We start from the raw sequence: 27,549 nt of genomic DNA on the forward strand, positions 1-27,549 counted from the left end.
CTATGAATTACATGGTTTCTGAATTAGGTAAGATAAGACAACTAATATGTAGTCATTCACTCAAAACAGTCTAGTCAGACTTAGTCAAAGACCTCCATCAATTCAGTGGGTTTACTTTCTCTTAAACATTGGCAGGAAAAAGCATACTGCCTGCCTCTTTAATTTCATGTAAGTTATCTTATTACACTACTTGAAGCTTAGTTCTTAGTACAGATGGTCATAAATGCACATTAAATCACAATGTTTTATTTTAAACCATTTACTTTAACATAATAAAATATTAATAATCGCAATAATTTTTAATCAATCCTGCTCCGGTGGCTTTTGGTTTTGCAGTGGAAAATCAGGCTTGCCAGCTAATTAATTCTTATGATTGATTGTAGGTATTATCATTGTCATAGATTTTTAAAGCCAGCAGGGACCACTGTGGTCATTTTTCTTATACGACACGCTACGTAACAGCTCAACAGTCCTCATCCAACAAATCTCTTCCTCATGTTGACTCTCCTGTACCACTATCAAGTCATCTCATGGATAAAGCAAACAGCTCAAGCATCTCAAACATCCATTATTAGACCTGTTTTTCCATATCTTTCATCATTCTTGTGACTGTTTCCCAAGCATTTTCCAAACATCAATATTTTTTTGGAAATGTAGATTTTATACAAAGATACTGAACTTGAACAAGAGACTCTCAAACAATATGTGAAGTGGCTAGAACATCTTTTTACTGTTAGTCCCTTGCTCATGTAGTCCCATTCCCATTCTGTGTGATAGCTACAGCACTGGGAGCTGATGTTTAACTGGCTATCTGCAGTTACTCCCTTGGAGCTTCTTAGTGTCACTTCATATATCTGGGAATACTTCAATAACTAATTTTTAGCAAAGAATTAATGATTTTTTACAAGGGCATATAGTGATAGAACAAGGGCTAATGGATTTAAACTGAGAGAGGGTAGATTTTGATTAGATCTAAGGCAGAAATTCTTCCCTGTGCGGGTGGTGAGGCACTGGCCCAGGGTGCCCAGAGGAGCTGTGGCTGCCCCCTCCCTGGAAGGGTTCAAGGCCAGGTTGGACGGGGCTGGGAGCACCCTGGGCTGGGGGAAGGGGGCCCTGCCCGTGGCAGGGGGTGGGAACTAGATAATGCTTAAAGTCACTTTCAACACAACACCGTTCTATGACTCTATGACTTTGTATTTGACTATAAGTAGGTATACACATTTGGTGATATAGCCACTTTCCCATAATTGTTTTTGTTATTTATAATTCACAAGGTTGCTAATATTTCCCCCTTTCAAAAACTGGGAAATACACATGCACAGGGGAAGAGACGTGTTCGAGTGACACAGTGCAGCATTCGTTAAGCTAGACTTAGCTTAAAACAAAGCAGTCTTGGCTCTCATTTCCACATTCAGGTTACTGAACACACTGCCTCAGGCAAATGAGTGTGTAATAATCCCTTCAACCCCTGCAACTGTTTAAGTGCAGATGAAGAAGAGGAAACAGCACAAAGATACAGCATCACCAAACCGGACTGGTACCTACTGCAGCCATGATGTTCATTTTACTGATACAATAAAGAACTGATACCCTTGTGTTTGCCCTCAGGTTCTGCTGAGAGGGCAAAAAGAGCCATTGGTCGTTACCTTTCCACTACTGAACCAAAGCATGTGAACTCACTTGTATGGATTCAGTATTTGCCCTTGAACTGGTGTGGGCTGCACTTGGCACTCTGCTTTTAGATCAATATATAACCCAGGCGTAATCTTATCTGGCAGGAACAGGGATATTGGGGGGAGGGGGAGGAACGCAGCCTCTAGAGGTGAGGAGAGCAGCTCTTCTAAATGTTAATGGGTTAAGAATAGAAAGGTCAAATGCCTGCCTTATCAGAAGGCCCCATGTGCAAACAGGCACCAAGCTGCAGCAATCAGAGCACAAGCTGGGTATAAATGTCAGGAGTTAGTTATTGTAGTGGTAAACACCAAAAGCAGAACGGTGGAACTGGGAAACCTCCCAAGACACTTCTGGTTAATACAGGTCACTGGGAAAGTCCAACCGCCAAGACTGGCTGGAGATTACTCGAGCATTATAGCTGCTGTGGAGGCAGAGATCACTTGTGAGCTGTGTGAAGGCCCCAGCAAGAATATTATGGAAGGATATTGCGAGTGTCAACAGAATGAGCCACTGTAGGAGGGGGTATTGAACGTGTTGTATCTCAAACATCCTGTGCTGGCAGAACACTGCTCCAGATTGCTCTTGCAATAGCACATCCGTTCTCCCGGAATAAAGATATACAAGGATGGTGACAAAAAAAGTCCTTCTTTACCTCCTTTGAGTTACAGAGGGCACTAAATATAGCAGAAGCTGTATGAGGACTCTGTACAGAGGGTCTTCAACTCTGATCTACAGTGCCTCTTTGAGCATAATGCATAAAGGACCAGGATGGAATAAGAGACAAGACAGCACAGGAAAAGATATATCTCCCTTAAATACTAATACATTTTTAGCCCTGTTCTAATTAATCTTCTTAGTGGCATCCAACAGAAGAGGCCAAAAGTTGTATCATACTGGACAGTAATCTTCTTGCAGATACAAGCAATCAATTTGAAGCAACAGGGAAGTGTACCAACACACACTGGTGTGTAGAGTTACCCCACTGTAATATTGCATGGGACCTATGTCTAACATTTACTATTGCCTTCAGTCTCGTACCTTTTGCCAGCAATAAGTTGTCAATAAAATTAATCAGCCAACCGATTCCAGTTCTCAGAAAAGATCATCAGTGAGCAGCCACATTTAAGAAGACTGCTGTTCCCTCTCTGCTGGCACAGGGATTGCCCCTGGAGATGGCTACCTGAATTTGGGAAACAGATACAGGATAACTACCTGGCACCGTTCCCTCCTTACTGCAGAACAAAGAGCATCATTATTGTCAGCCTGTTCCCAGCTGTAAACAACTATCAAAGGATAGCATTAATCACTGGTTAAAACACTAAGAAGGAATAATAACTACAAATAAAGCAAGACTAAATATATTTTATTCCACAAGAGGGATAAACAGGGTTTGTACTCATAGCTCAGAGATCATATTTGAACCATTAAATAGCTACTTTAATTGGTAAAGATAGGGTTACATTTAAAAACAAAAAATGAATGCACCTATATGAAGCCATCGCTCTCTGAAAGATGATTTTAGTTTAGTGCCTTCACGTTTGTTCCACAAAGTGACTACTCTGCAGTTAACTGGACTGGCCTTTAACCCCAGCCATAGGGGAGAACATCATAACCTACTTAAATTTGCAGGCTGCATCCTTTATGCAGCAGAGCTCCCAAATGGGCACAAATGGCTTATTTTGTACACCAGCATTACTCGGCATCTGTTTATCCCAGAGTCTTCTTCAAGCATCTGTTCATTCGCTGACATGTACGGCTCTTCTGCATTACCAGCCTCATTTTCAGTCTAGAAACTCTTGAGTTCATTAATTTGAAAGAGCACAAATACATGGCAACAGACATTTTTCATACGCATAGCATTACCGAGTGCTATTAACAGCTGTTGTTGCAATGCAGGAGCTACTGTATTTTCAGTGACAGCTCTGATATGCTAATGATTTGTGATGTTTTCTGAAATCTTTTGGGGAAGAAAAAGCCATTATAAAAATGTAGAATTATACCCTTTATATTCACAGCAAGAATGACCAAACTTACTTAACCTATGAGTCACATCCCAAAAGCTTCACATGGCTGACAGCCTGAAGAGATACAATATACATCCTGGAGAGCCACTACAGGAGAGAGAGAGTGTTCTACATCTCTCATCTCTTGAGCTAACAGTTGAATTCAACTTAGTTCAATTCGGGAAGTAAGAAATATAACACAAGTCTTCCAGCAACACAGTGACATCTTCTGAGTCGCTACACATTTAAATGAAATTGGTCATCGCTGAATGAAGCTATGGAGATTCTCCTACAACCCCTTCTGTTTAATTATGTAGAAGGCAATTCTCAAAATGCTGCCTCAGCTCGGATGTTTATTGTGCGTACGTGTCTGCCTGCTACAAGTCTTCTCTATGCCGCTCATTCTGACATGCGCTGTCATTTTCTTGGCTCTCAGTCACAGATGCCAACAGTGTAAGAGCACAAGGGCATTACAGAAACACCAACTTTCTTCATCCCTGTTTAACATGTTCATGTTTCAAAAGATGATTACATGAGCACATTTACTGCAGATGAAACTGTTTAAAGATTCAAAGGCAACTGAAATGTATAGCCTAACACAACATTTAAAGCAAGTTGAGGAGAGACCATATGCAATTTTCTGACCTGTATTATTTGTATGCTGTCATCATTTTAAGGCATTTGATATGCTGCTCTTTGGTTTAAACCCAAGAATGGCATTTGAATTTTTAACCATAAAAAACGTTCTCAACAGACTTTGCATTTCATTATTCTGTGCATGTAAGCCACAATGATATTTTTCCTCCCTAAATGTCCAATCTGCAGGGAATGGTTGTGAAACTCCATTATTTCCAGGAATTGCTGGCAACCTACAGCTGTCTGTTCTTCTCAGTATTGCCTGTATTTTCCTTGTTCAGCTTTAAAAGCCAAACTTGGTTTGCAAAAATGTCTGGGTTTCTTGATGCCAGAACTGAATAGAGACTAGATCAGAACAGAATTAGATGGTTTTATTATGCTGAAAAGTCATTAACTCACATTAAAGTCTGTAAAACAACAAGAGTATAAAACTGGAAATAGATACTCAACCTTAAATCCTATTACTCAGAAATTTTCCTAGATGTTATCAATTGCCTTTCTAAGCTCCATCACCCGTACCTGATCTCTACGATCAAAACAAAGCAGCTTCTTTTTTATAGTTATAAGTACTTGTACTTTCATTATTCAGTAAAGTCAAAATAATCCATAAAGAAAGGCAGCCTGAATTCTCCAACATGTGTGATGTCTGCCACAATTTGGTCTTCAATAGGCAGAGGTAAAGGACATAAAGGTCTACTCTCAGTGACCCAGAAAAAGAATACACTCCAGGTAAGGAAGGGTGGAAGATGTGAAAAAGATTCAGGATTATTCAAATCTTTCATCAGTCATGATGGTCCAAAAGTTATAACGAAAAACTCCCCACCTAGAGGCTATCTGCAGGACCACACTGTGATCTCAGCCACACACGGCAATAGCTTCAGAGAAAGCAAGGGAATTACTCCAAATTTACTATGGCAGGACCAAGATCAGAATCTGACCACATCCAAACAAAAACCAGACAATGCTACAGGCTATAAGAACAATCATCACTAGATGGGGTGTAAAAACAATGAAGCTCTCTGTGATTCTGATGTACTTCTGTGACTGAAAAGATTCCAGCCCTACTTTTCCTCCTCTCCAAAATAGGACTTCATTCTGTGTTCCTGAGGCACTCCTGACAGACAGCTCTAAAAATGTACCTAGCAAACTCACAACTGCCTGAGTTTCTTCAGCTAAATATTCTCTTGATTTCAATCTGGGAAAGCCATACTGTATGGAGCGATGTCTGAGGCCTGCTTTCTGGGAAGAGGAAATCAACCATACACAATGTCAACCGAGTTCATTCCTAAATGCAAACCACATTGGTCTGTTGAGCACGATAATAAAAACCTGCTGACCTAGTTTCCTGCAGAACAAAATCCTCTGCCTTCCCTCCTCCAGTGCCAAACCTAAATCAGATCTTCTTTGGAGAAAGAAATTAACCCTTTGACTAGCAAGGAAAACTCTAATAATGATCCTTAACACTTATACAGCATTTCACACCGTGAGAATAGTATGTAAACAGTAATTGGTCCATCCGCACAGCTCTGCAAAAAGGCAGGATCATTAGAGGATGAAAGTAAAACACAGAGAAAGTCAGAGACTTTAGTAAAGTTCAGCAGAGAACTTAACATTTCTCTTCCCTCAAGACGATTTTGAAGTGTGAAGCTCTGTGCCCTAACCACTTTGCTTGGTAACCCTTCTACATTTGCTCTATGCAAATAAAAAACCTCCATTCATGATGTGGCAAAAAAATAACAGCGCAGCTCAGATTTTTGAAAAACTGCATCAAACTGCTCAAGAAAGGACTATTGTTCTTCCCAAATTTTGCAATGTCAACTTGCAAGTCCATTTCTGGTAGATGAGAGCTGATTGTATTTGCTCCAAGTGTTTGGCGAAAGTGTTCACTTTTAATGGCTTCATTTCCTCAGTGATGCAATGTTTCATTTGAAGGGATGCCTGGGGGAACTTCAGAATGGACACAGAATGTAAAAATAACAGGGCATGTCACAACAAACTCAGCCAAGAAAATACAAATGGGAATTCTTTTGCTGTAGGATGCTTCAAAAGGCAGCCCTGGATCATGCTGCTGCAGAGAAGAACCCCACTGCAATCATCTTGAAGCATTTGGGGAGCCTCAGATTCTAAACTGCTTGAAAACACCTTTGCTGGTTCACGCTGACACTGTCAACTGGAGGAGCTTTCAATCATATGTCAAATAGGGCTTTATTAATTGAAAGAGTGGAGATAACAAATGCTGTGCCTAATTGCTATATAGCTTTACAAGTAGTCTTTTACAATGAAGTGGCCAAAGTACAGCCTGCAAGTGAAACTGCAAACAGACCTCTGCACTAAAGCCAGAGCTTTCACCATCGGTGTAAGAAAGAAAAGCCTGCAATAAATACAGTTTTATCATGCATTGATCCCTTCTGAACTGAGATAGCTTTGCCTACAACCAGACAGTACCCCAGGACCTGAAACCTCTCCACCATCGTATGCTCCACTGGCATCTGTCTTACATGGTGCAGCACCCAAATTCCTGACAAGATACCAAACAGAAACCTCTGTACGGCAAAGTTTGAGAGCCTCTGCTACACAAAGCAACCTAGTTTACTAACATGCCAGTGGAGAAAAGACTGAAACAGGAAAGTGATAACTATGCTGGCGGTAGCATTTCAGCTGTGAAGAAGTTACTGTCTCTGTCACTTTGTCAATCTGAAGGGAAGCTGCACGAGAGTACAGGCTTACATAGCAAAGACAGCACTTAACAGTGTACCTACCCTTCAGGGAGTTTGAAAGTGAAGAACAAAGAACCTGGATTAGATAGCACTGCGAAGTCACAACTATGTCTATTCTCTGGATGCTGCATCTTCACAGGTAAACTCCATAAAAGCTTCTGCTCCAGCTTTGCAACGAGGAAGACAAAAGTTTGAGTTCTCACAGACTTATTACTAACATTGGTCAGGGTTAGAAGTGTGATAATGGAAAAAGAACATCTTATTCATCATATCTGGTCCCTGAGGGGTTGTGAGTTGTATATGCTTATTTTATTGACACAAACAAGTTTTAACTTCCATTGTCTTGCAGAGGAAGAGCAGGCTGAATTCAGTTCTGGCTCACACATCATCTGCAATTCTAGCCAAATCCCAGCCACTCAACTTTTATTACTGGGAGGATGTCAGAGGCAAAAGACACAGCTGGATGGATATTCAGATCCCAGACTGAGTTTTGCTGTGCTGGCAGTTAGACAAACCAGCTTTTGATTTGTATGTAAACAGAGCCAATCTGAACTGGAAGGTCATTAAGGGAAAACGTATTTTACACAACATCCATTGTACAGTTGCTTTTCCAACTTTCCCCATACTAGCATTTTTTTAAACAACACTTTGTCTTCTCTTGTTGACTGTTTCAATGACAATTTCTGGTCCTACTGAAGTCAATGGCCAATCCCCACTAGTTTTGATGGGACCAGAAGGTGGCTCTGAGGAAAGAAAGACGTCCAAGATTCTACAGCTTCAGTTCTACCATGTATGTGGAAGAACTGGGCTGATGTAGACCCAAAACATATATTATATAAAAATTCAGAGTTTGTAAGTCTACATCCACACAAAAATTCCACTGAGTCTTTACAGTGTCTGCAGTCCAAACACTGCTATTCCTATAAAAAATAAAATACTTCAATCAACGTGAAAGTAACTAGGCTCCTTTTAGTACTCAGGAATTATGTCCACAAAGCAATTCTTTTTTTTTCTATCCTGACACTGCCTTCTTCTATAAAAGAGCCAGAAAGGTTCCCACTGAATGCCCTGCAATTAGATAGAGGCGAAATTATTGGGAATTTCCCTCCCACCATGGTCCTGTCCCAAAGGCACAAAGGACACCTTACTTATATAGCTCATCAGCTTAACCCTTTAAGTTTGCCACAGAAGTGGATGCTTCCTGCTCATCCCTTAGGCACTACATGCACCACTTCCTATTTTTTCTAACTAGCTTCCAGCATAGGAGGTGACTTCTGACTTCAGTGGGAATTTTGAAAACACACTCAAGAAATTAGGATTATATTGCTAGTATTCAGCAAAACAGCATATTGTTGCATTTAAAGGGGTCTGACAGCCTTTGACACTTGCCTTGTAATTGGAAACATTCTGTCCTTAATGAGCCTAATAAAGGCCTTGCTCCCAATGCTCAGATATTGATTATTCCATAAATTTTCTAGTGACTGTCTGAACTAGCAGTTCAGATGAAGGGAACGGAAATAAACCAACTGGTTTTAATGTCATGAGGACCCTGGACACAATAAAACTTCTTGTCTCCCTGAGACTGAGGCAACTTGGGGAAAGTTACTGCAACTACTTCCAACTAAAGCGTGAGTACAGGTACACACTACCTAGAGGAGCTACCTAGTACACCTTGGATCCTGACCTTTAGGAAAAACAGGAATTAATGTAACTGCACTTCTCTAGACTGAATCCCAAAGGGGAGTTTGACCAAAAGAGGTTGCAAACCCCCCTCCGCTGTTTTCCAGCACAGTAATAACCTGACATTCAGAAAATGCAAGTCCATTGCAGATGCAGCTGGATGATGCTTCCAAACCATGTCATAATCTCAAATCTCACAACTTTATTTTAACTGAGGTACTCAACATTTTGTACTGTAGCTACAATTAAAATAAGATTATGAGAACACACAAAGAAACCACACAGTTCTTGTGAACAAGGCGTTAACGCCCAATCCATTATTGTGAGAAGGCTTTTGAGAGTGTTCCCAGTAGAAATAGGAATATATTTTCCCTGAGTAAACTGGGAGCAATTCAGAGATTCAAAAGCTTAAAATGAATCCCTGCTAGATTTTTTTTCTGTTTGTTCCTCCTCTTTGATTAGTTTACTATGACTTGACTATTTGATATAACTGCTATTCTTTAAGGAAAAGAGTTGACCATTTTCTCTTTTCTGATAGAAGACCTGTCTGCCTATAATTATCAGAAAGGCGTTTGCAGCTGCAAGTTAAAATGAGTGACTAAGAGAGATGTTGCTGGGCTATCAAAGCAGGGAACCTTCCGGGGGGGCAAAGGGGAAACGCCTGTCATTCTCCATTAGTTCCTCAGGGTGTCTGTTGGCAAAACACACTGTATTGTTCCACTGTGTAACTGGCAAAATAAATAGGTTGTTATAGTTTGTCATGTTTAAAAGGGGACTATTGTGTATAACTGTTGAAAATAGCTTTAATCTAATTATTGTATCTTTCTATAGCTTACTAGCATCATGAAGAAAGCCCACTCAAATTATTTTAATACCAAACCCTGAATTTTATACTGGAAACCAGCAAGCCCGAAGACGTTTCTGAATGGACACAAGTGGTCTAGTTACAAAATCACTCCCGTCAGCATATCTGTTTGTGTTACTGGGAGACAGAAAAGCTGGGACATGAACCATCTGCAAATTCAGGATGGGTCACTGAAGCCTTCTTTGCTCAAAATAAGAGGCCTATCTTTAACATATGTGGGGGACTTTTAAAAGCCATTATTGAAAGAATAGTAAAAGGCATTTCTGAAGGCATAAAATAAGGAAGAATAAAAAAAAATTACAACTTTTAGTGGATTTCCCTGTTCTAGTGCATTTCCCTGTCCTCAGTCATAGCCAGTTTTTGCAGACTCCTGAAACACAGCTATTATGCTCAGCATTATTTCTTTTCTTACTATCAGCTCACTAGTGCTGACATTCCTAAAGTTGAATAAAACTTGCATCAGCTTTGGGGGATGGTTGGGATTCCTATTCTCATCTTTCATGTTTTTGAGATCAGCATTTCATATTTTTTATTCTGCTAAAATAATATTAAGCATTAGAAGTATAAATCTCAATGCTTAGTATTTTGATTTAATTTCCATAAAGACATTTTGTCTTTTAGCAGTACTCCTTTGCTCCCCCCTGATTTTATTCAGAGCCCTTGGCTTCTCTGGCTAGACTCTTGCTCTTAATCAAAACCTGCTGTGACTTCGCTGACATGGTTTGACAAGTCCCTGTTGACATCTGAAGGAGAATCCTTGAATGTTTTGAAAAGGACCATTGCTCATTGCTCTACAGAGGTAATCTGGGGGACATGCCCCTTTAGAACTGAAAGGATCATTTTCCCTTTCACCATGGACCCTTCCCCCTTTTTGTACATCAAGGAAGTTAATTGTGCTAGAAAGCTGAGAAAGGACCTGGTTCACAGAAACCCCAGCGGGGAAAAAGGACAGATTTCCTTATTGAGGAAAATATCTAGCTTAGGACAAAACAGCTAAACCTAACTTACTGCAATACAAGCCTTTGTTTCAGAAAGCAACTTTCCTGGAGGGCTGAGAGACATCTCAATCCCCAGAAGAAATTCCTCTTAAATTATTGCATAGAGCAACACTTATAAAAGCAGAAGCCAGAAGGCAGACTTTGATATAACCCTTTTTATAAAGTGTTCTGATGTCCTAAAATATCAGCATGAGCTGCCATGTGGTAAGCATTTTGGAAAAATTATCTGTTTATTTAGAAATGTAAATAAAAATAGGTGGCCAAATATTCTATTGTCTTTTCAGAAAGAAAACAATTTAGATTTCAAGAATTACACTAAACAGAAGTGAAATTTGGCTACAGTGATTACATAAACTTCAAGATACCCATCTGACTGACAAAGGCTTCATGCTTTCTTGTAATGGTAAAACATTAATATTCAGGATGATTATGAGTATGTTTGACTTGATTCAAAAGATGTAGGTTGATCTCCCTGTAAGACACACTGAATGTGTGACCAATTTACATCTAAGATTTTCTGGTCCCACAGATACCATTCTTAATTAAAGAAAATTCCACAAAAAAATAAAGACCTTCACAGCATTGCTGGGAAAAGTAACATGAAGAGTATCCCATCACTCACTACTGAAACACACAGTTCTTCTAGAATAAAGCATGGCAGCAATTTTAATCAGCATATAGACCAACACGTTAGAGTTAGCAATAATACCACAAGGACCTCAGGAAGACAAAATGTAACTAATTACCACAATTATTTCAGCAGAATTAAAATTATTAAATACTGATTACAAAATACTAAATATAAGAACAGGGAAAGAAGAAATATCAGAGAATAATATCACCTTTCTGATCAGAAACACATAGGTAAGATAAATACATTTTTAAAAAATCCCATTCAGCAAGATGACACAGGTCTGCAAGTGAGTGAGTCAGAAACTGGTATGAAATCACTGATAGCTTTGCCAGCAGACTTGACTGAGGCCAGGGTTTTATCTGCATTTATCCTGGTGCCCTCAGCTTTCAGGCAAGCTTTCTTAATTGCATTACATACTCTCACTAGAAAGCTTGCATCTTGAGCTTTTGCACACTCAGCACCTTTCACTCAAATCAATAAAGCCATCAACAAACCACCTAAGTACAGTAAAACTGAACTGGATCAATGGGATAGAATTCTTAACTCTCTGCATATATGTTTCTAAATTCTAATAAAAAGGCCTAAATTTCCAGTAACATATTTCTTTCTCTGAAGGGTCTGAGTGTTTTTATATCTTTCTGATCATCACAATCAGACACACACACCATTCATTTAAGGATGTATTTTTCCCATGACCTTGCAGACTCACTTCTCTGACATGGGGAGCTCATGGAAGGAAGTTCGTTAGAAGTTAAACATGAGGAAGTGCAATAAAGCCTATTTGCCTTGTAGGGGGAAAAAACAAGCCAAACAGCAAAGAATTATTATATGAAAAAAAAAAATTATTTGAGCCTCATATAAAAAACTTGCAGATAACCTATGATTCTGCATGGGCAGATGTCCTCCCTCCCGTGCATTATGTAATCAGAACCCTTTTGGACTTAAGCAAAATAATAATCATAAAAAAGCAAATGGAGTCTAATTTCCATGGAAACTTGGAAACAGATGTAACATTATTAGCAGTAAGCCTTTGTACTGTGAATGGAAAATTTTCTAGTTTACACAAATCTCATCTATTATTTTCTTTGCAGTGCAAACTTGGGCTAAATATTTTCTGTGATATTGAAGATGCAAATAGTCAGTTACTTTCTGTCCAGTACAACTGTGCACAAAACCCTCAGAAGCTGCAGTAAAATGCCTGATACGGTAGTAGAAAAGAATAGTAATTTGGGCTTCCTTTTTGCTTGTTCTCTTCAGAAAGTGAAAACAGCTTAGAAAACACCTCCAGTTCATGTGCAGTGTTACAGACTAATAGACACCCAGAGCACTGGTAGATGTGCCCAATGTTAATGGGAGCTTAACTAACTCTTAATATTAGATCAATTAGACACTAATTCCTGGTTTTCCATATACCATGAGAGAGAGCTTTCTAGCTCAGGAGCATGTATTCACAGATTAATTACTTACAGATAGCTTTCTCAGCTATAAGTAAAGTCCCAACAAAGTAGATTTACAAGTCCAAAACCATAGCAATAACTTGTGACCTGATAACTGCACCTCCATCTCACTATGTTCTCAAGACCAGAGCAACAATCAAGAAAATGTGTAGGAGTCCCACATCAAAAACAGCACCCAAAGCAGCTTTTACATGAACATTTTTGTCTTTACATTGTTACTGAAGCATTCTTTTCTGCATAGTCTAAAGAGAAGGGAAGAGAAAACATCTCTGTGTTTTATGATAATGCAGGACTCTTACTTGTTTGTAAACTCTCCTCTTGCTAAGCTGAACCTTGTCTTTGCCATGCATCTCAAGTGCAAATCAGTTACTCAGACTTGTTCTTCTTAAGATGGAGTTCTGCCCTGCTCAGCAAGTACTCATGTCCTTTAAGTGGGTCATTTGCCCATACATTACCAGACCAATTTCAACTTTAAGCTAAATGTGGCAGCAAAGTCTAGTCTAACACACGCTTAAAGAACAATAGAACTTTTGGTGAAAATTGATGTCCCTTTTTGTTTGCAGTGCAGCCAAATGCTTTATAAATTAGACCCTTCTGCCACTACAGAAATGTCCAGCATCTGATTTATCTATTGTTTTAGACATATCACTGTAGCAGATTTTTCAGTTGACTTGGTCAGTATTTGCATTAGAGGTGCCTATACTACTCATATTTTAGCTACGCTCATTTTACCTTCCCTGCAGATCTGTAAAACTATACCAGTCTTTGTGAAAATTAAGCTGGTATCATGGCACAGTAAGATAAACCAAACAATCTTTCAGTGTTACAGCTCCAAGGAAGTCCACTGTTGGAGCACGTAGGAGGATAAAAATGTACCAAAAGCACAGAGTTTGCATGACCATTTATATAATTAATGAAGTGACTTTTATCTTACAGGAGTTTCAGACCTCACTCTCTTGCTACTCTTCCCTCACTCAGCAGCAGGAATAATTGTGACATGACAGAAATTAACTTAGAACAATACAAGTCCTAGTTCTGAGCTGGGCTGCTCCAAGTATTTAGCCTACTATGGGAATGGTAACAAAAGTGGACTGCAAAACTTGCCTCTCTTAAAATCAGTTGTTCAATTAGTGTAGTGTTGGAGCTATGACAATTACATGGCAGCCCAGGGGATGCCTCTGCAAATCTGGTGTCTGACCTGTACTATTCACAAGTAGGAAGAGTCCAGTGCTCTAATCTAAAATAGTCTGGAACAGGCTGCCTGCATGCCCATGTACTCACCTACAGTATTTGGGTCTGCATGGTCATGCATGCCCCTTTTCATCCCTGGACATGCCCTCTACAACAAAGAATTTTTCTGCAGGAGATTCATGTGGATCTCAGATCCCTAGGGCTGAAATGTGGGTACAGTTTGGGACCATATTTGTGTAGATTTGTCTTTAACTGAGGTATCAAACACAGTGACAACATCAAACACCTGCTGAAGAATCTGTGCAAAGCAGCTGTCTGATAGAGGCTGAACTAGACTTGTCCTGGGTATCCTGGCTATATTTGAGAGTCATTGTTTAAGCAAGAGACTGCTTAATAAGGATTTGGTGTTTAACACAGATTTCATCATTGGCTGACTGACCGAGGCTTTCTCTTTACAAGTTCACATGCAATTCAAAATGTCATGTTGATTTTATACCTACCTGGCCAAGTGAGATTACAGAGCAAGTCAATCACCTTGCTTTTCAGATGTATTTCCCCTTTTACATCTTGAAAATTCTACTCACTCACTTGTAGATCATGCAAAGAAAGAGGAAGCAGCATGACTCAGCTCCACACTACAATGGCTGGAGCAGATCCAGACCTAGCAATCCTTTGGGCTTTCCTTACCAAAATACAAGTCTGCAGCTTGGATAAGGTAAAGCATCCACTGTTTGTGTAAGAAATGTTAGATGGGCAGCATGCCAGCTGCAGTCCTTCAGCAATGTTCTAGTTCTTTACATTGATGGAAAATTATCTTCTGAAGAGTTAGGAAGGGAACAAAAAAAGCCAAAGGGCTCTGATCTTAAACAGTGCCCACGGAAGACAAAATACTAAAGAAGAACAGCCTCATGAACTGTATTCTGTAGACACAAATCTACATTAAAATCTAGCGGTAGATAACAAATTAATTTAGCAACTTTCACATCATGCCATACTAGCAAATATTTTTGTATAATCTGTAAATTACAGAAGTCATAACAGAGGCATAGGAAAGCTACTGACTTTAAGAAGTCCAGGAACATTTAAGTAAGTTTCAAGAACCCTGAGTCCCAGTGTTCTGTTTGAACTGCTGGAAAATAGTAGTCTAAAAATTAGCTACTCTAAAAAGTCAGTGCATCTAGAAATTACTCCTGATCCTCTAGCATTTTGCTAACACCTGATCCATAGATGTTTTTCATAAAGAATATCCACATGGTGAGTTATTGCAGAGTAAATAATGCACTGTAAACACACTTCACTGTGCTCTGAGCAAAATTCAGCAAGAACTTCATTACAGTTCATTCCCTAAATGCACAGCAAAGTTTGATGGTTATCTCATAGCAATCTAACCTCAGAGATAAAAACCTCAATTCTAACCAGTTTCTTAGAACAATGTTGTACATTCTAGTCCATGCCCAGAAGATCTGGGCAATGGGATGGATCTGTCTTTTCAGGCACTGAATTCACAGGGGAAAATCATGTATCAGTCATTACTTATATAAATATGTGTAATACTAGTAATTAAAGTAATAAAGAGGCATGATCCAAGCTATTTCTCTGAAATGGCCCTCATCTTCCTACAGAGCAAACCAAAGTATTACTTACAAAAAGCAGTCCTCTGGACTGTGTACGCGAGGGGATGACTGAGCAGTATCAGGAAACTTGCATCGCACACTAGCCAACCTCACATTGCGTTACAGGATGAAAGGCCAGTAGGCTTCTGGTTCAATGTGCAGACTTTATGCTTAGCAAAGCTTAGCAGCTTTTTTCCTTATCCCTCCCCAGAATGTTTTGGGCATTGTCATATGATTGTACGACAAAACATGAAGTTATCCAAAACCAGTTAATGAAAAGTGAACGGAAACATCTATTTTAATTCCAAAGGAAAAACAACTCCTATGCTGGTTTTGTAAGTGAGCTGAAAACTTGGAGAGAAACCTAAAGCTAAAAAAAGCAAAGAACTCAAGAAGATTCATATTCTGGACTGTGGTTTCTGTTGCCTTAGCTCAAGGGAAAATATGTGCATGGGAAAAGGGCCTGCCTGGAGCCAGATTTTTTTCAACTCTGACTTTTCTAGTTGGCGTGGCTTTAAATCACAATGTTGCTATTCACATTACTTCTTCATAAACAAAAATATTCTTTATGGACCCTATGATAGTTGTTTACAATTGAAACAACCACTTGTACCTTGTTTTCTAGCCACCAGTATCTAGTTCAGCTCCTATGAACCCTGATAATGATCAGGCAATTTAAGAGGCATTCACAATGTTAGCTCTGAGTTTCACTGATTTGAAGTGTTAAATCACTTTCCCAGAAGAAAGTTCCTGAATTAATCCCGAAACAAAGAAGTGTCAGCTTTATCACCTACATTTGTATCTATAGGCAACTAAAGAAAACAACATCACACCTTAGAAAAACAGAAATCTTGTACGGCTTAATTTGGAAGAATCTTACTGTCATGTTATTATGGACTGCACTTAATACTGCAATGCACTTTTGCTTTTAGCCAGGACTAAACCAGAGTATAAATATAACAGAATTCCACACCAACCCTGTAAAGACCAGTCTACAGACAAACATGCCACAGGTAATTCAGTGAATTTGTAATTGTCTGTATAACACTGCAACAAGCATAATAAAATGTGATCATGCAGCCTAAACACTGTGCCAGACCTCAACAAGTATGGTTATTTTTCTAACTGCTGTACCAACTGAGCATAACCTAGGGACTACGATTCCCATTATACACTTGATTTGCCTTCTTCAATAATTAGATTTATCTTAAGAGTTAGCAAAAATATCTAATAGGGTCTTTTTTGAGATTCCTAAGACTTTTTAGAATGATACAGTAAGCTTTCACTGAATTTTAAAGCGAACTTCACCCCTTATCTAAAACTGCAATGAAATTATGCTGTAAATGAAAATTGGTTACCTGTGATCAATGACTGCTACATCGGAAGCTGGAATCCCCAGAAGAAAACAACTCTGTTCCAGTTCTTTCTTACGAATCTCTCCTTGATTGTAATAATTTCCTGAAAATAGCAAACACAGCAACACTGTCTAACTTAGTTTAGGTTAGCTTGGAAATAATTATTTCTTCCTTTCTCAAAGCATTCAGCATGAGCATCACACATTAAATAAAAGGGCATCATCTGAGGAACAGATACATTGCACGGAACAAACTCCATAGCTGTTACCTGAGTAACACCTGGCTTAGCTCAGGCAAAAAAAAATGCTGAGGCAAAGTTCTGCCCACCTTGACTACATTCCTCACATTTATGCACTTGAGTGTGGCTTGTGGCCATTCCTGAGCTTGCTTGGCAAGGACATCAGAAATTGCCATGTCTAATCAGATCAGTGGTCCACACGGTCCAGTATCCTCATCCTAAAACTGGCCAAAGTTAAATGCTTCTGCCAAAGACACAGGAGATCTTCCAAACAACAATTCTGGAATAACCTGCTTGGGAAATGGCTTCCAACAATTTGTTTGATTAGCAGATGTCTCAAGATTTTGATCTCTTCTGAGTTTTTTGTTTGGGCTTTTTGTTTTACTTGGGTATATGCCTAATCCACTTCCGAACATTTGTGAAACTTTTAGCAAAATTTAATATCTCTTTTGGTGAATTCCATAGGCTGGCCATGATTTATGGGGAAAGAAAGGAGTCTTCTAATATGCATATACAGGGACTAACTGCTTACACAGTATCTGAATGGAAGTCACCAATATACTACAAAACAATTGAGCAAGATCTTTTCATAAACACATGAGAAACTGCCTTTGCAGTGAGGTGAGTAAAAGTTGTCACCACTGGCAAATTTCCAGGTTGTCTCTGTGAAAGAGGCTAGTGGGATCTCAGTCCATTTTTTAAAAAACAACTACTCACAACAAATCAGTAATAATCTCCTTAGGAAGGGCCAAAGAGTCGTTGCTTCTCCTTCACTAACAGCCACGCTGCTATGAACGTCCTCCTGTGCTCTTAACAGCATCACCCCGCAGAGCCCAGCTGAACAGCCAGTCCAAAGTACTTGGAACAGAATTGCTGAGATAACACATGGAAAGCCTGTCCCACAGTCTATTCTTTAAAGGATTAAAGTTTATAGTATAGTCTGGGCCACTTCTAATGGGCTGCAGTTGTCACTTAACACTAGGACACTGCAATAGAATACAGTAATGGAACTAAAAGGATTTGAAGAAATGAGGAATTCCATCACAACAATCCCTGTTTTAAAGATTTTTCAGAAGTCTGCATCATTCACAGAGGAAATTCAGGCAGAAACTAATACGGCAATATTGCAAAAACTTACAGAATCAAAAAAAGATAGGAAACAATTTAGAGAAGGCATTTGAGAAAAGTTGTAACAGACTGAGACCAACAACCATCAGGGAAACAGGATTCATTATCTTAAAATACTGCCTCCCTTTTCACTGAATTATTTTCTTCTCATCTTGCCCTGACATTCCCTTATTCTTTCCTGGCATCTACCATGCGAAGTCCACGCCAGAGCTGTGATGGCCCCTGCCAGAATTTTGCCCTGCGCAAGGCAGTACTTGCAACCCAATTTTAACTTTGAAGCAATAAAATAAAAAAATACAGCTGAGTATTAATGTATGATTCAAGTCTGTAGTCAGCTGTCTTAAATTACACTAGAACTTTTTATTGTTGCGGGTGTGAGTCATCTAAATCTAGCATTTCTCTTGAGCAGTGTTGCAATCTGAGCCATCACTAGCAAGGTTTGTAAAATTTCCAAAGAGGGAAAGAATAACTAGAAAAAAAAAAAACTTTTTATGCAGACTGTGAGTGAATGGTTTTAGAAGCCTCTGACAATGATTATCTATGGATTTGCTGAGGAACACATCAGCTTGGTAGTCTGCAGCTTATAAAATCGCAAGTTCCAGCTTCAGTAAAATTTAAGTGTGCACCTTCACTAGATGGGTTACATGAGTACAGTGGGACTTTAGACTGATTGTTTGCAAGGCCACTAATGACACTGTTTTAAGATAACCTATCTTTTGCTGCAATGCAGTGTAACAGCTGACTGCAGGTGATGTTTTATCCAAACAGTACCACTGTTCTCAAAATACTTAACTTCCACTGAACTCGTAGGAACAGATCCATGTTCCACAGATTGAGAAATGTGTCAGGACACCAGGAAAATATAAATGCTAACAAATAAAAATGTGAAGCTATTGAGAGCAAAACCAGCTGAATAGCTGATGCTGCTGGACCTCATCCATGGAGCACTCACAATAGAGAGTCAGCTACTACAGAGCAAAGCACGTTTATACTGAATTATTATTTCAATCGAAGATTATTTAGTGTGTAAAAGAGTGATTTTTTTTCCCACAGTGCTCTAATTCTAATTAATTTTGAAGTTATTTTGATTGACATCTGAAGACTGCAAGTATGACAGTTCCTAAGCAATGATTTTGTCTCAGTGTTACAATTTGCAGAGTCTTTGATCAACTCACTTGTCATCATCAATCATACAGACAATGAGAGGATGAACATCTGAATCACCCAAAAGACTTGTAAGAAGCACAGAAAAATCTATTAGTTCAGTGAACATACTCTCCTGTATGGGCTGCTAGTTCCACTACAAAGACATGCAAGAGAGTACACAGAAGGCAGCGTCAAACATGCTTAATGTTTTATGTCACTGAATCAGGAGTAAAGAAAAAATAAATGTGAATAAAATAAACAGAAACACAACACTTCTTTGGAAAGCTGTCTAATAGCAGGAGTGTATTAGTTCCCAAAACTGAAATGGCAGAGTTGCATTTCAGTAATCTCTCCATAGCTGTGAAAAAGCCAAATGGGATCCACAGACCTTTGTCCCTCAGCAAAGACAACTGAAAGCTCTGCACTAAAATCTTGAATGGGAGGTACAGAGTGATCAATAAAGTCATTACACCACTGGACTTGAACAACAGCTTAATCCCCGCCTTCTCACCTAGATGGTCTGCTATGACAGAAAGCTTTGTAAACAAAGTTGTCAGTGAACTAGCTGCAGCTTTCAAAAACACAGAGGACCCTTTTTCCAAATGTAAGTAGCTATCAGTGTAAGATGTAAATGTTTGTAGCCTAAGATACTCTTCTCAAACATAAACCCCAGTATCTTTAGTTTTCACCACAGGCTCATGAATTCTGGTATAACAGTATGGTCTGAAAGACTGATTCAAAATAGATTATTTCTTATGCGCAAAACACTGAAGAATGTAATAACTGATTAGGTATCAGTTCTGCAGAAAAAAATATCTAGAGCTTTAGTAGATCACAAGAACACAAGACATGAGTGTCACATGCTGTGAAAAATTCTTGTCCTGCGTAAACAGTGGAACCTGTGAAAATCTTTCCATTCTATTCAGCCCCAGAAAGGCCTCAGCAGCAGTACTGCTTCCAGTTTTTGATCACTGCACTTCAAATAACATGTGAACCAACTGCTAGAGTCAAACGGAGAACAATGAGAACAATCAGAGGTTTAGAGAAAATGATCTATGAGGAAAGATTACAAGAAATAGGGTTGTTTAGTCTGGAGAAGATAAGACAGAAGAGGCAGATAAGTCTTAAAATATGTAAGAGGCTGCTACAAAGGGAAAAATAAACAAACAAGCTTAAATTACACCAATGATTCAGGAAAAACTGATTTGAAGAAAAGCTAATGCAGCACTGACACAGACCGCACAGGCTGAGGAACCTCCCTGGAGGTTTTGAAGAACAAACTTAACATTTGTCTGCAACAAATGAAGACACATTGACACTGCCTTCAGGTTGACTGATGGACAACACGACCACGGATTCCCTTCAGGCCTGTTTTTCCATGATTGGATTGTTATACAACTGTTATTTTTAGATGTGTTACAGCAGATGTATCATTATGACATTAAAAATGGGTCATCCAAGGAAGTCCTCTACAACAGAATTACAAGGAGATGACAAAAGGCTCTGCTAAGCAGCGCCTTTTTACAACTTACTGATGCTTCTGGATAGTTTGAAAGGACCTCAGTGGCGCAACAGGAGATGGGATTGTGAAACCTCTGCACAAGGTTCAGATACAGAGGGAGATTTTGCTGCTGATTGCAGCTGCTGAAACTCTGCAGAAACTAACATTTTGAGCAAAGCCGCCCATGCGCGGCAGCTCTCTGGGGAGCACGGAATATCACGACAGAGCACCATGACGCAGAACCACATCAAACCGCAGATGGACAGCACGGCACCCTTCTCTCATGCACGAGTATTTCACAGCAGTTGCCGCGCTGCCAAGGCAGCTCAGGCCCAGAGGGCCCGGAAGTTCAGCCCAGCAATGGCGTCATGTGTGGCATCACGGTGACATCACAGCTGAGTGGGGTCGCCCCGCGGTACAACCACCGCGCCGAGGCACTGACCGGGGCTTACGTCACAGCGCAAGGCCGTCCATGGGAAGACATCATGGCGTCACGGACGGGAAGCCCGGCCTCTAGGGGCGGCGGCGGCGGCGGCACCCGGGGTGGGTGGGTGCCCCGTCGTTCCCGGCGCGTTCCCCCCTCACCTGCGGAGCAGCACAGCACCGCGGCGCGGACGCCGGCCCGGCCCAAGCCGAGCAGCGTGGGGGCGAAGAACATCGCTTCGTCATCAGGGTGCGCCGTCACCAGCAACGCGCGGGCGCCAGCCGCCATTCCCCGTCCCCTTCCCCTCAGGGAGGCGCGAGCCCCGGCGGCCGCGTAACGGCGCCGCAGGCGGCGCGCGCCGTCGAGAAGCAGCGCGAGCACCAGCGCGAGCGCCGCCAGCCCCCAGCCCCACCGCCCCGCTGCCATGGCGACCGGCGGCCGCGCCGGCAGGGAACAAGAGGAGCGGCAGGAAGGTTCCGGGGCACGAAAGGGTCCCTCTCCCCCTCAGCCCTCCCCTCTCTTCCCCGCCCCGGGGCGGAGCCGCTCGGCCGCTGTCGCGGAAACGTGCCCCGGCTCTGCTTCTCCAGGGCTGCCCGGGGGGGGGGGGGGGGGCACACCGGGAGGCTTCCCGCCGCGCTACCCTCGCCAGGCCCGGCGGGGTTTGAACAGGGGCCGTTCCCGTGGGTAGAGCCGGCGTTCCCCGGGCCCTGCTGCACAGCGGGCTGACCCCGCTGGTACGTTGAAAAATAATATCCAATAGTGACAAAAGTTGAACTTCTCAGCATGCGGTACCTCTTATCCCTGCGCTGTGCTACTGCGGAAGAGACGCGGGTTAAGGGAATCCTCAAAAGCAGGGCAAGAGGAGCTTATCTTCAGGCGCGTTCTGCTATCTGAGTATCTGCTGGCTATCCCGAGTGCGGCTGCAAGGGAAAAAAACCCACGCTTGGATACGTCTTAGAAGTAATTTCAACCATTGGAGAAGGTTGCAGAGCAAAAGGAGACAGGAAGTAGTAAAATAAACATGAATAGGGCAATTGGATACGCGATGGTTTGGAAACTGCTTTTGAAGACAAGTGGGCAATGTGAAAGACGTGTTATTAAGTCAGCAATGGTGTAGTATGTTAGATGGGTAGGTTTAAATAATAAAATGGTGAAAACAATTCAGAGGAATTCGATATCTGAAGAGCAGCTAAGACCTCACAAGATGTATGCCTGACTTGACTTCACAAACTTTTATTTGAACACCTTTTAACTTCCCAGTGAATCAAGGTAGTCATCGGTATGTGTTGGGATTAAAGACTGCAAACACTTCAGCCTGGAGATGTCATGTCACCTTAATGTAGCACTTTTAACAGAGTGGAACTCTGATACCATAATAACTACATAGTTATTACAGGTGTTATAAGTATCTTGTTTGACACAGAGTGAGCCCCTGCTTTATTAGTCTGAATTGTGTGGTCATACATCCTGCAAATGTGGGATACAACTTCTCCTATGTAATGGAAATTGTAACAACGAGATAATTTATTCTTGCCAAATGGTGTAATTTTTCCCCCACTTGTAGTAAACCTGATAAGAGATTCATTTGTGATTTTAGCACAGCTGGAATTCCGTATTTGCAAATAAAACGCTCTGCAGAGTTGAAACACCTTACTGAAAAAGCTGGGAACAATTTCCATACTCTTCATCCGGGGGGGGGGGGGAAGGAATAAGAAGACATTTGAGATTTTAAACCTCCCTCACATTTTTCAGAAGTCATTCGTCGCTGGAGGCAGAGGCAGGACGTTAGTGGCAGCGCGGGGCTCCCCGGGGGCCGGGCGCCCTCCGGCCGATGCTCCGGGCGTGGGACGGCTTCCCCCCCCCGCTCGCCGGTTAACGGCGGCTGCCCCCCTCTCCGGGCCCGTTATCAGCAATTGTAAATTTATATCGATTCGCCCGCGATGCGGCTCTCCCGCGCTCCCACGCCCCCTCCGGTCCATAGCAGCGGCTGCCGGTGCCGCCGGGACACCCTCGCCTCATGGCGGCCGCCGCGCCCCCCCCCCCCCCCCCACCCGGAGCCCACTCAGCGGGGAGGGGGAGGGAACCCTTCCCCGCCGCACCGGCCAGCGGGTCCTGGAAGGAGCATAGCAGCCCCCTCTCCCCCCGCCGGGCCCTCCCGCTGTTTCTCACGGGGTGGCGCTGCCGAGGCGGCGCCAAGCACTGCTGTGGCGGGAGGAAGGGGCGAGCCCCCGCGGCCGGTAGAAACCCCCGAGCGACGGCGCCGCCGGTTAGTTCGGTAGCTGCCAGGACCTGGCGAGAGGGGGCGGAGCCCAGCGGGCCGGGGGAGGGGAGGCAAGATGGCGGTGGCGGTGGCGCTGAGGTTGAGGTGAGACGTCGCGACCGTCCAGCCCTGCCAGAACCTGCCGCCCGGGCCGCCCCAGCGCCGAGCTGTCGGTAAGGGCAGGGGGCCCGGCGGGGCGGCGCGGGGGGGCGGCGCGGCCCGGGGGGGCAGCGGGGCCTAGCGCCTCCGCTGTGAGGAGGAGGAGGAGGAGGAGGAGGGGGAGGAGGGGGAAGAGGCGGGGGCCCTGGTCATCCCTTCCTCCTCCCTCCTTACCGGGGAAAGAGCCGGTCTCGCCCCCGGGGGGAGGGCGCTGGAGACGAGGGGGGGGTCCTTGGGGGAGCCACCGGGGGCAGGGGGAGGTGGGCGGATCAGGTGTGGGCTGGGGCGGGGGGTGCCCGGTGCTCGCGGGTTTTGTTTTTTTTTGTTTTTTTTTTTCTCCATTTACGCTGTTTGTGAGTGGGAAGGTCCAGGGGTGGCCGTGAGGGATGGCCCTTGCAGGGAAGTTTATGGAGAAATCCCTGAGCATCGGTGTGTTGGGTGTTGGTTCCCTGTCCTGTAGGTAGGAGGAGTACAAGTTAAGGAAAAAAAATAAAAATAATAACAAAAAAAAAAAAGGGGCCAGTTCTTCAAAATCGGCTGCTTGGACGCTCGGCGAGGAGTGCGTTAGTTCCTGAAGATGTTCTGCTGTCAGAGCTCGCGTGTTGGAGGAGCATCGCGGCCGCCTGCTCCAGCCCCACGTTGAGGTTGTCAGTGGTGGGGAGTTGTTGCTGATGCTGACGCTGAATTATTCACATAGTACCTGTAAACATCCCCAGCTTCTGTCATCCCTGGGCTGCTGGAGGACTCAATGGAAGTGACTTTTTCTAGAATTATTCTGACTTGATGGTAAAGAACTTTGTACTTACTGATTTTTCTGTACTTAAAAAACTGGGTATCAAGTTGGTTGCAGTTAGACAAGATTCTGGATGGACACATGTACTGTTAGTGTTAGACAAGCTCAACTGAGTAAGTAGGTAGTCTGAACAATCTATTGTCCAAAACCTGTTTCTTCTTGTTTCACAGATATGATCTTAACAAGTGTATTACCTTTTCATAACTCAATATTGGTGTAGCCTAAGAATAATAAAAAAAAAGGACAGTTTATTAAAATAAGAAGGGGATGTCTAGTTCGGTATACTTGGTTTTGTGGCAACATTCTTTTATTTTTAGGTATATCGCACTATAGTTATGAACTTCTAGAGCTCAGCTGGGGATTTTTATCCTATGCAGTATGATTTGAGGGGAAAAAAAGTGGTGCTACTATAAAAAACATTACTATTGTGGTAAGTAGAATGGCCGTGGGCACAGTGTAAGTGCCTGAATAAGTGGACACATAGAATTGTGTCACTGCACATGAGAACCGTGCAGATCTGTTGCAATTTTGCACTGGAATTTTATTCTGCAGAATGTCGTTATTCCTGATTAACTAAACAATCTTGACATTGGAAAGGAAGTATGTAATATTTGAAGTGGATTTCTAGTTAGCTGAAGTCTAGTGGCTTGTGTTGGGGGATAAAGGATCTTCATGCTTATCCCAAGGATTCAAAAGTTCAGAGGAAACAAGGCAAATACAGTGACCCTTTTTGCGAAAGCATGGTTAATTTTTTCTTGACACAGCTTTTCTCTGTGATATAGTATAGGCTACTAAGGAAAAAAAAGTTCTGTTGTACTTTATGTGCAGTATAATTTCCCTGTTTGAAATATAATGTTTGATATTGGTCACTAAAATACCTAAACTTGTTACTGAAACATGGAAAAGCAGCATTTTGGAATCTTCTTTCTAAGTGTTATGCATTTTTTAATGTGTGGCGAGGATATTACAAGTGTTTTCTTCCACAAGTGTTACTTCTCTCTAGCTTATTAGTTATTGTACAATTCAATTAAAAGTAACTCTACAGATTGAAACTATATGCACAAAATCAGAGTATAAATTTTTCTACATTGTGCTGCTGACTTATTTTAAATACACTTTATGTCTTACAACTACTCAGTTGCTCTTTCTGGGCATACATGCTTTTCATTGTCATCTAAAGGGATCTAGAAAACTCTCAAAAACTGTGGTAAAAATAGGGACAGACTCTAAAGCTTCCTCTCAATTTCCCCCATCTAGTCCCCTTCCACAGTTCTTGTGGTTCTCTAACTGCATCTTCTAAGTTATTTAATTTCTCAGTTACAGCATGAGTGAGAGATGCTCACAGGGAAGGGAAGCTGACTGCTTCAACTGCTGTTAAATGCATAAAAGTAGCTGAAAAAAATTTGTATTATGTTCTTAATATTGGCATTTAACTTATTCTTTCAAAGCTTTCGGCCAAAGTTTTGGTGAAATGTTTTATTCCTCCTCTTTTAAGCTTGCCTATAAAATGGTTTAATGAAGGTGTTCTTACATGATCAGAAATACTATTTGGAGTTCTAGTGTGCATAGGTACGTAAGATTTTTAACAATTGTTTAAGCTGGAAGGGATCTGCTTCATGCAGGTGCACTTCAACACAGTACAATCTTGAGAAGAGACTAGCAACTAGACAGTGGTTTCATAATGCAAACAAACGTTTCCTGGATGCCAGTCTTGAACTCAAGTCATTTATGTTCTTTAGTCAAATCTGAATCAGTGTTTCAGATGACAAGCTATTAGTGGAACATGTTACCTTGTCTTTCTCTACTGTAAATGTTCCAGATAAAAATTCTGACCTCTGCAGGACTGCTGACTGTAAATATTTACTTTGTGCTATTTCTAATTTATGCAAATAGCCAGGAACATGCTGAATATATCTTCCATTTTAGTTTCTCTCTCCTTCAATGATTCTCCATCTAGTAATGAAGTTTTGTGATGTTCCCTTCCTCTTCCGTGCTAGTTCAGTGTTTATCCACCATCTGTTAAATGACTACCACAGTCTGGACCTACTGAAGCTTAAGTTTAGTGAGTTGGTGTGCATACAGAAAGCTCAATCTTACCTTGGAGCTATGTTTCTTTCCAGTATTGTAAGAGAGATTTCTATGTTCTTGAATAGCTTCACATCTAAACTACTCGTGTAGTGTTGCCACTCCCAGACTGATTTGATATTCAGGTTTTTTTTCTTCAGACTTAAGGAGGATGTTGGTCTATGTGGTTTTGAAGTCAGTGACTTCACCTGCTTATGATTACAAAGGGTATTGCAAAATTAAGATACTGTATTGGTACAGATGCATCAGCCATCTCTGAAAAATCCTACTGTTCGTAACTCTCAGCAGTAAAAAATTCAGGAATTAAATTTTTATGCAGACAGGTTATCTGAACAAACTGTTGACCAGGACTTAAAAATTCTGTGCATGTGACTAGTCTTAGGTAAAACTGAATATAAAAATACATTCACATAGATGGTGAGGGAAGGAACACCTATAAGTGAAAAAGGATGAGGTAAAGTGTAAAATCTGCTTAAAGTAATATGGTGTTTCTTTTAATACCTCCTCTTGTGCCATACATTCGCTTGTGCCTTATGCTGTGCTGCAGGGGAAGTGCATTTGGCTAATTCTCTTTGTAGTTCTCATGAAGCCAGAGGCACGCTGGTCCCATCGAGAGTTGAAAACAGCCACAGTCGCGTTCCCTGGCTGCGGGGCACAGGCCACACGCTCCACGTGGAATGTCTGCTGGGCCCTTGCTGGTTCCTGGGCACAACCTGGGGCTGCTTTGGAAAGCAGATGCTCTCCTAAATGGATTAAAATACATTCACGTTTCAAGGAAGATGTCTAACAAATGTGAATGTAGATCAACTAGGAAACCTACCGATTCCTGTCCTGTTTGTCAGTGTTAGAAGGTTAAGAGCATGTAAGTTCATTACAAGTTCAAGTGCTGTTTGGCAAACTAGGTAGGTATATTATTACAGTTTAGCTGTACTTTTCACCTCATTAATAGTAGTTTCGGGAAAAAGAAGGGGAATTAGATTAAATTAAAGAAA

At 41.6% G+C, this 27,549-nt stretch overlaps 2 protein-coding genes across 5 annotated transcripts in view; one reads left to right on the forward strand and one right to left on the reverse strand.

Annotated features, from left to right (window-relative positions):
- PIGL (phosphatidylinositol glycan anchor biosynthesis class L) overlaps positions 1 to 22,908 on the reverse strand; it is a 63,509-nt gene extending 40,601 nt beyond the window's left edge. For all 3 annotated transcript variants that reach the window (XM_042791342.1, XM_042791344.1, XM_042791343.1), the window contains exons 1-2: positions 21,422 to 22,908; positions 16,827 to 16,926 (exon numbers count right to left, since the gene is read on the reverse strand). In XM_042791342.1, the coding sequence (XP_042647276.1) occupies positions 16,827 to 16,926; positions 21,422 to 21,686 (365 nt within the window). In that variant the 5' untranslated portion in view covers positions 21,687 to 22,908. The remainder of the gene's footprint in view (positions 1 to 16,826; positions 16,927 to 21,421) is intronic.
- Positions 22,909 to 23,555: 647 nt separating this feature from the next.
- The window catches only part of NCOR1 (nuclear receptor corepressor 1), a 73,466-nt gene continuing 69,472 nt past the window's right edge, over positions 23,556 to 27,549 (forward strand). The window contains exon 1 of one of the 2 annotated variants that reach the window (XM_033004695.2): positions 23,556 to 23,693. The gene's annotated coding sequence lies outside the window, so the exon portion shown is untranslated. Of the gene's footprint in view, positions 23,694 to 24,020; positions 24,466 to 27,549 lie in introns of those variants that run through there. The other variant, XM_042791567.1, reaches the window with a different exon arrangement.

Source organism: Tyto alba, unplaced genomic scaffold, assembly GCF_018691265.1.
Source record: "Tyto alba isolate M040663 unplaced genomic scaffold, T.alba_DEE_v4.0 Super-Scaffold_19, whole genome shotgun sequence".
NCBI lineage: Eukaryota > Metazoa > Chordata > Aves > Strigiformes > Tytonidae > Tyto > Tyto alba.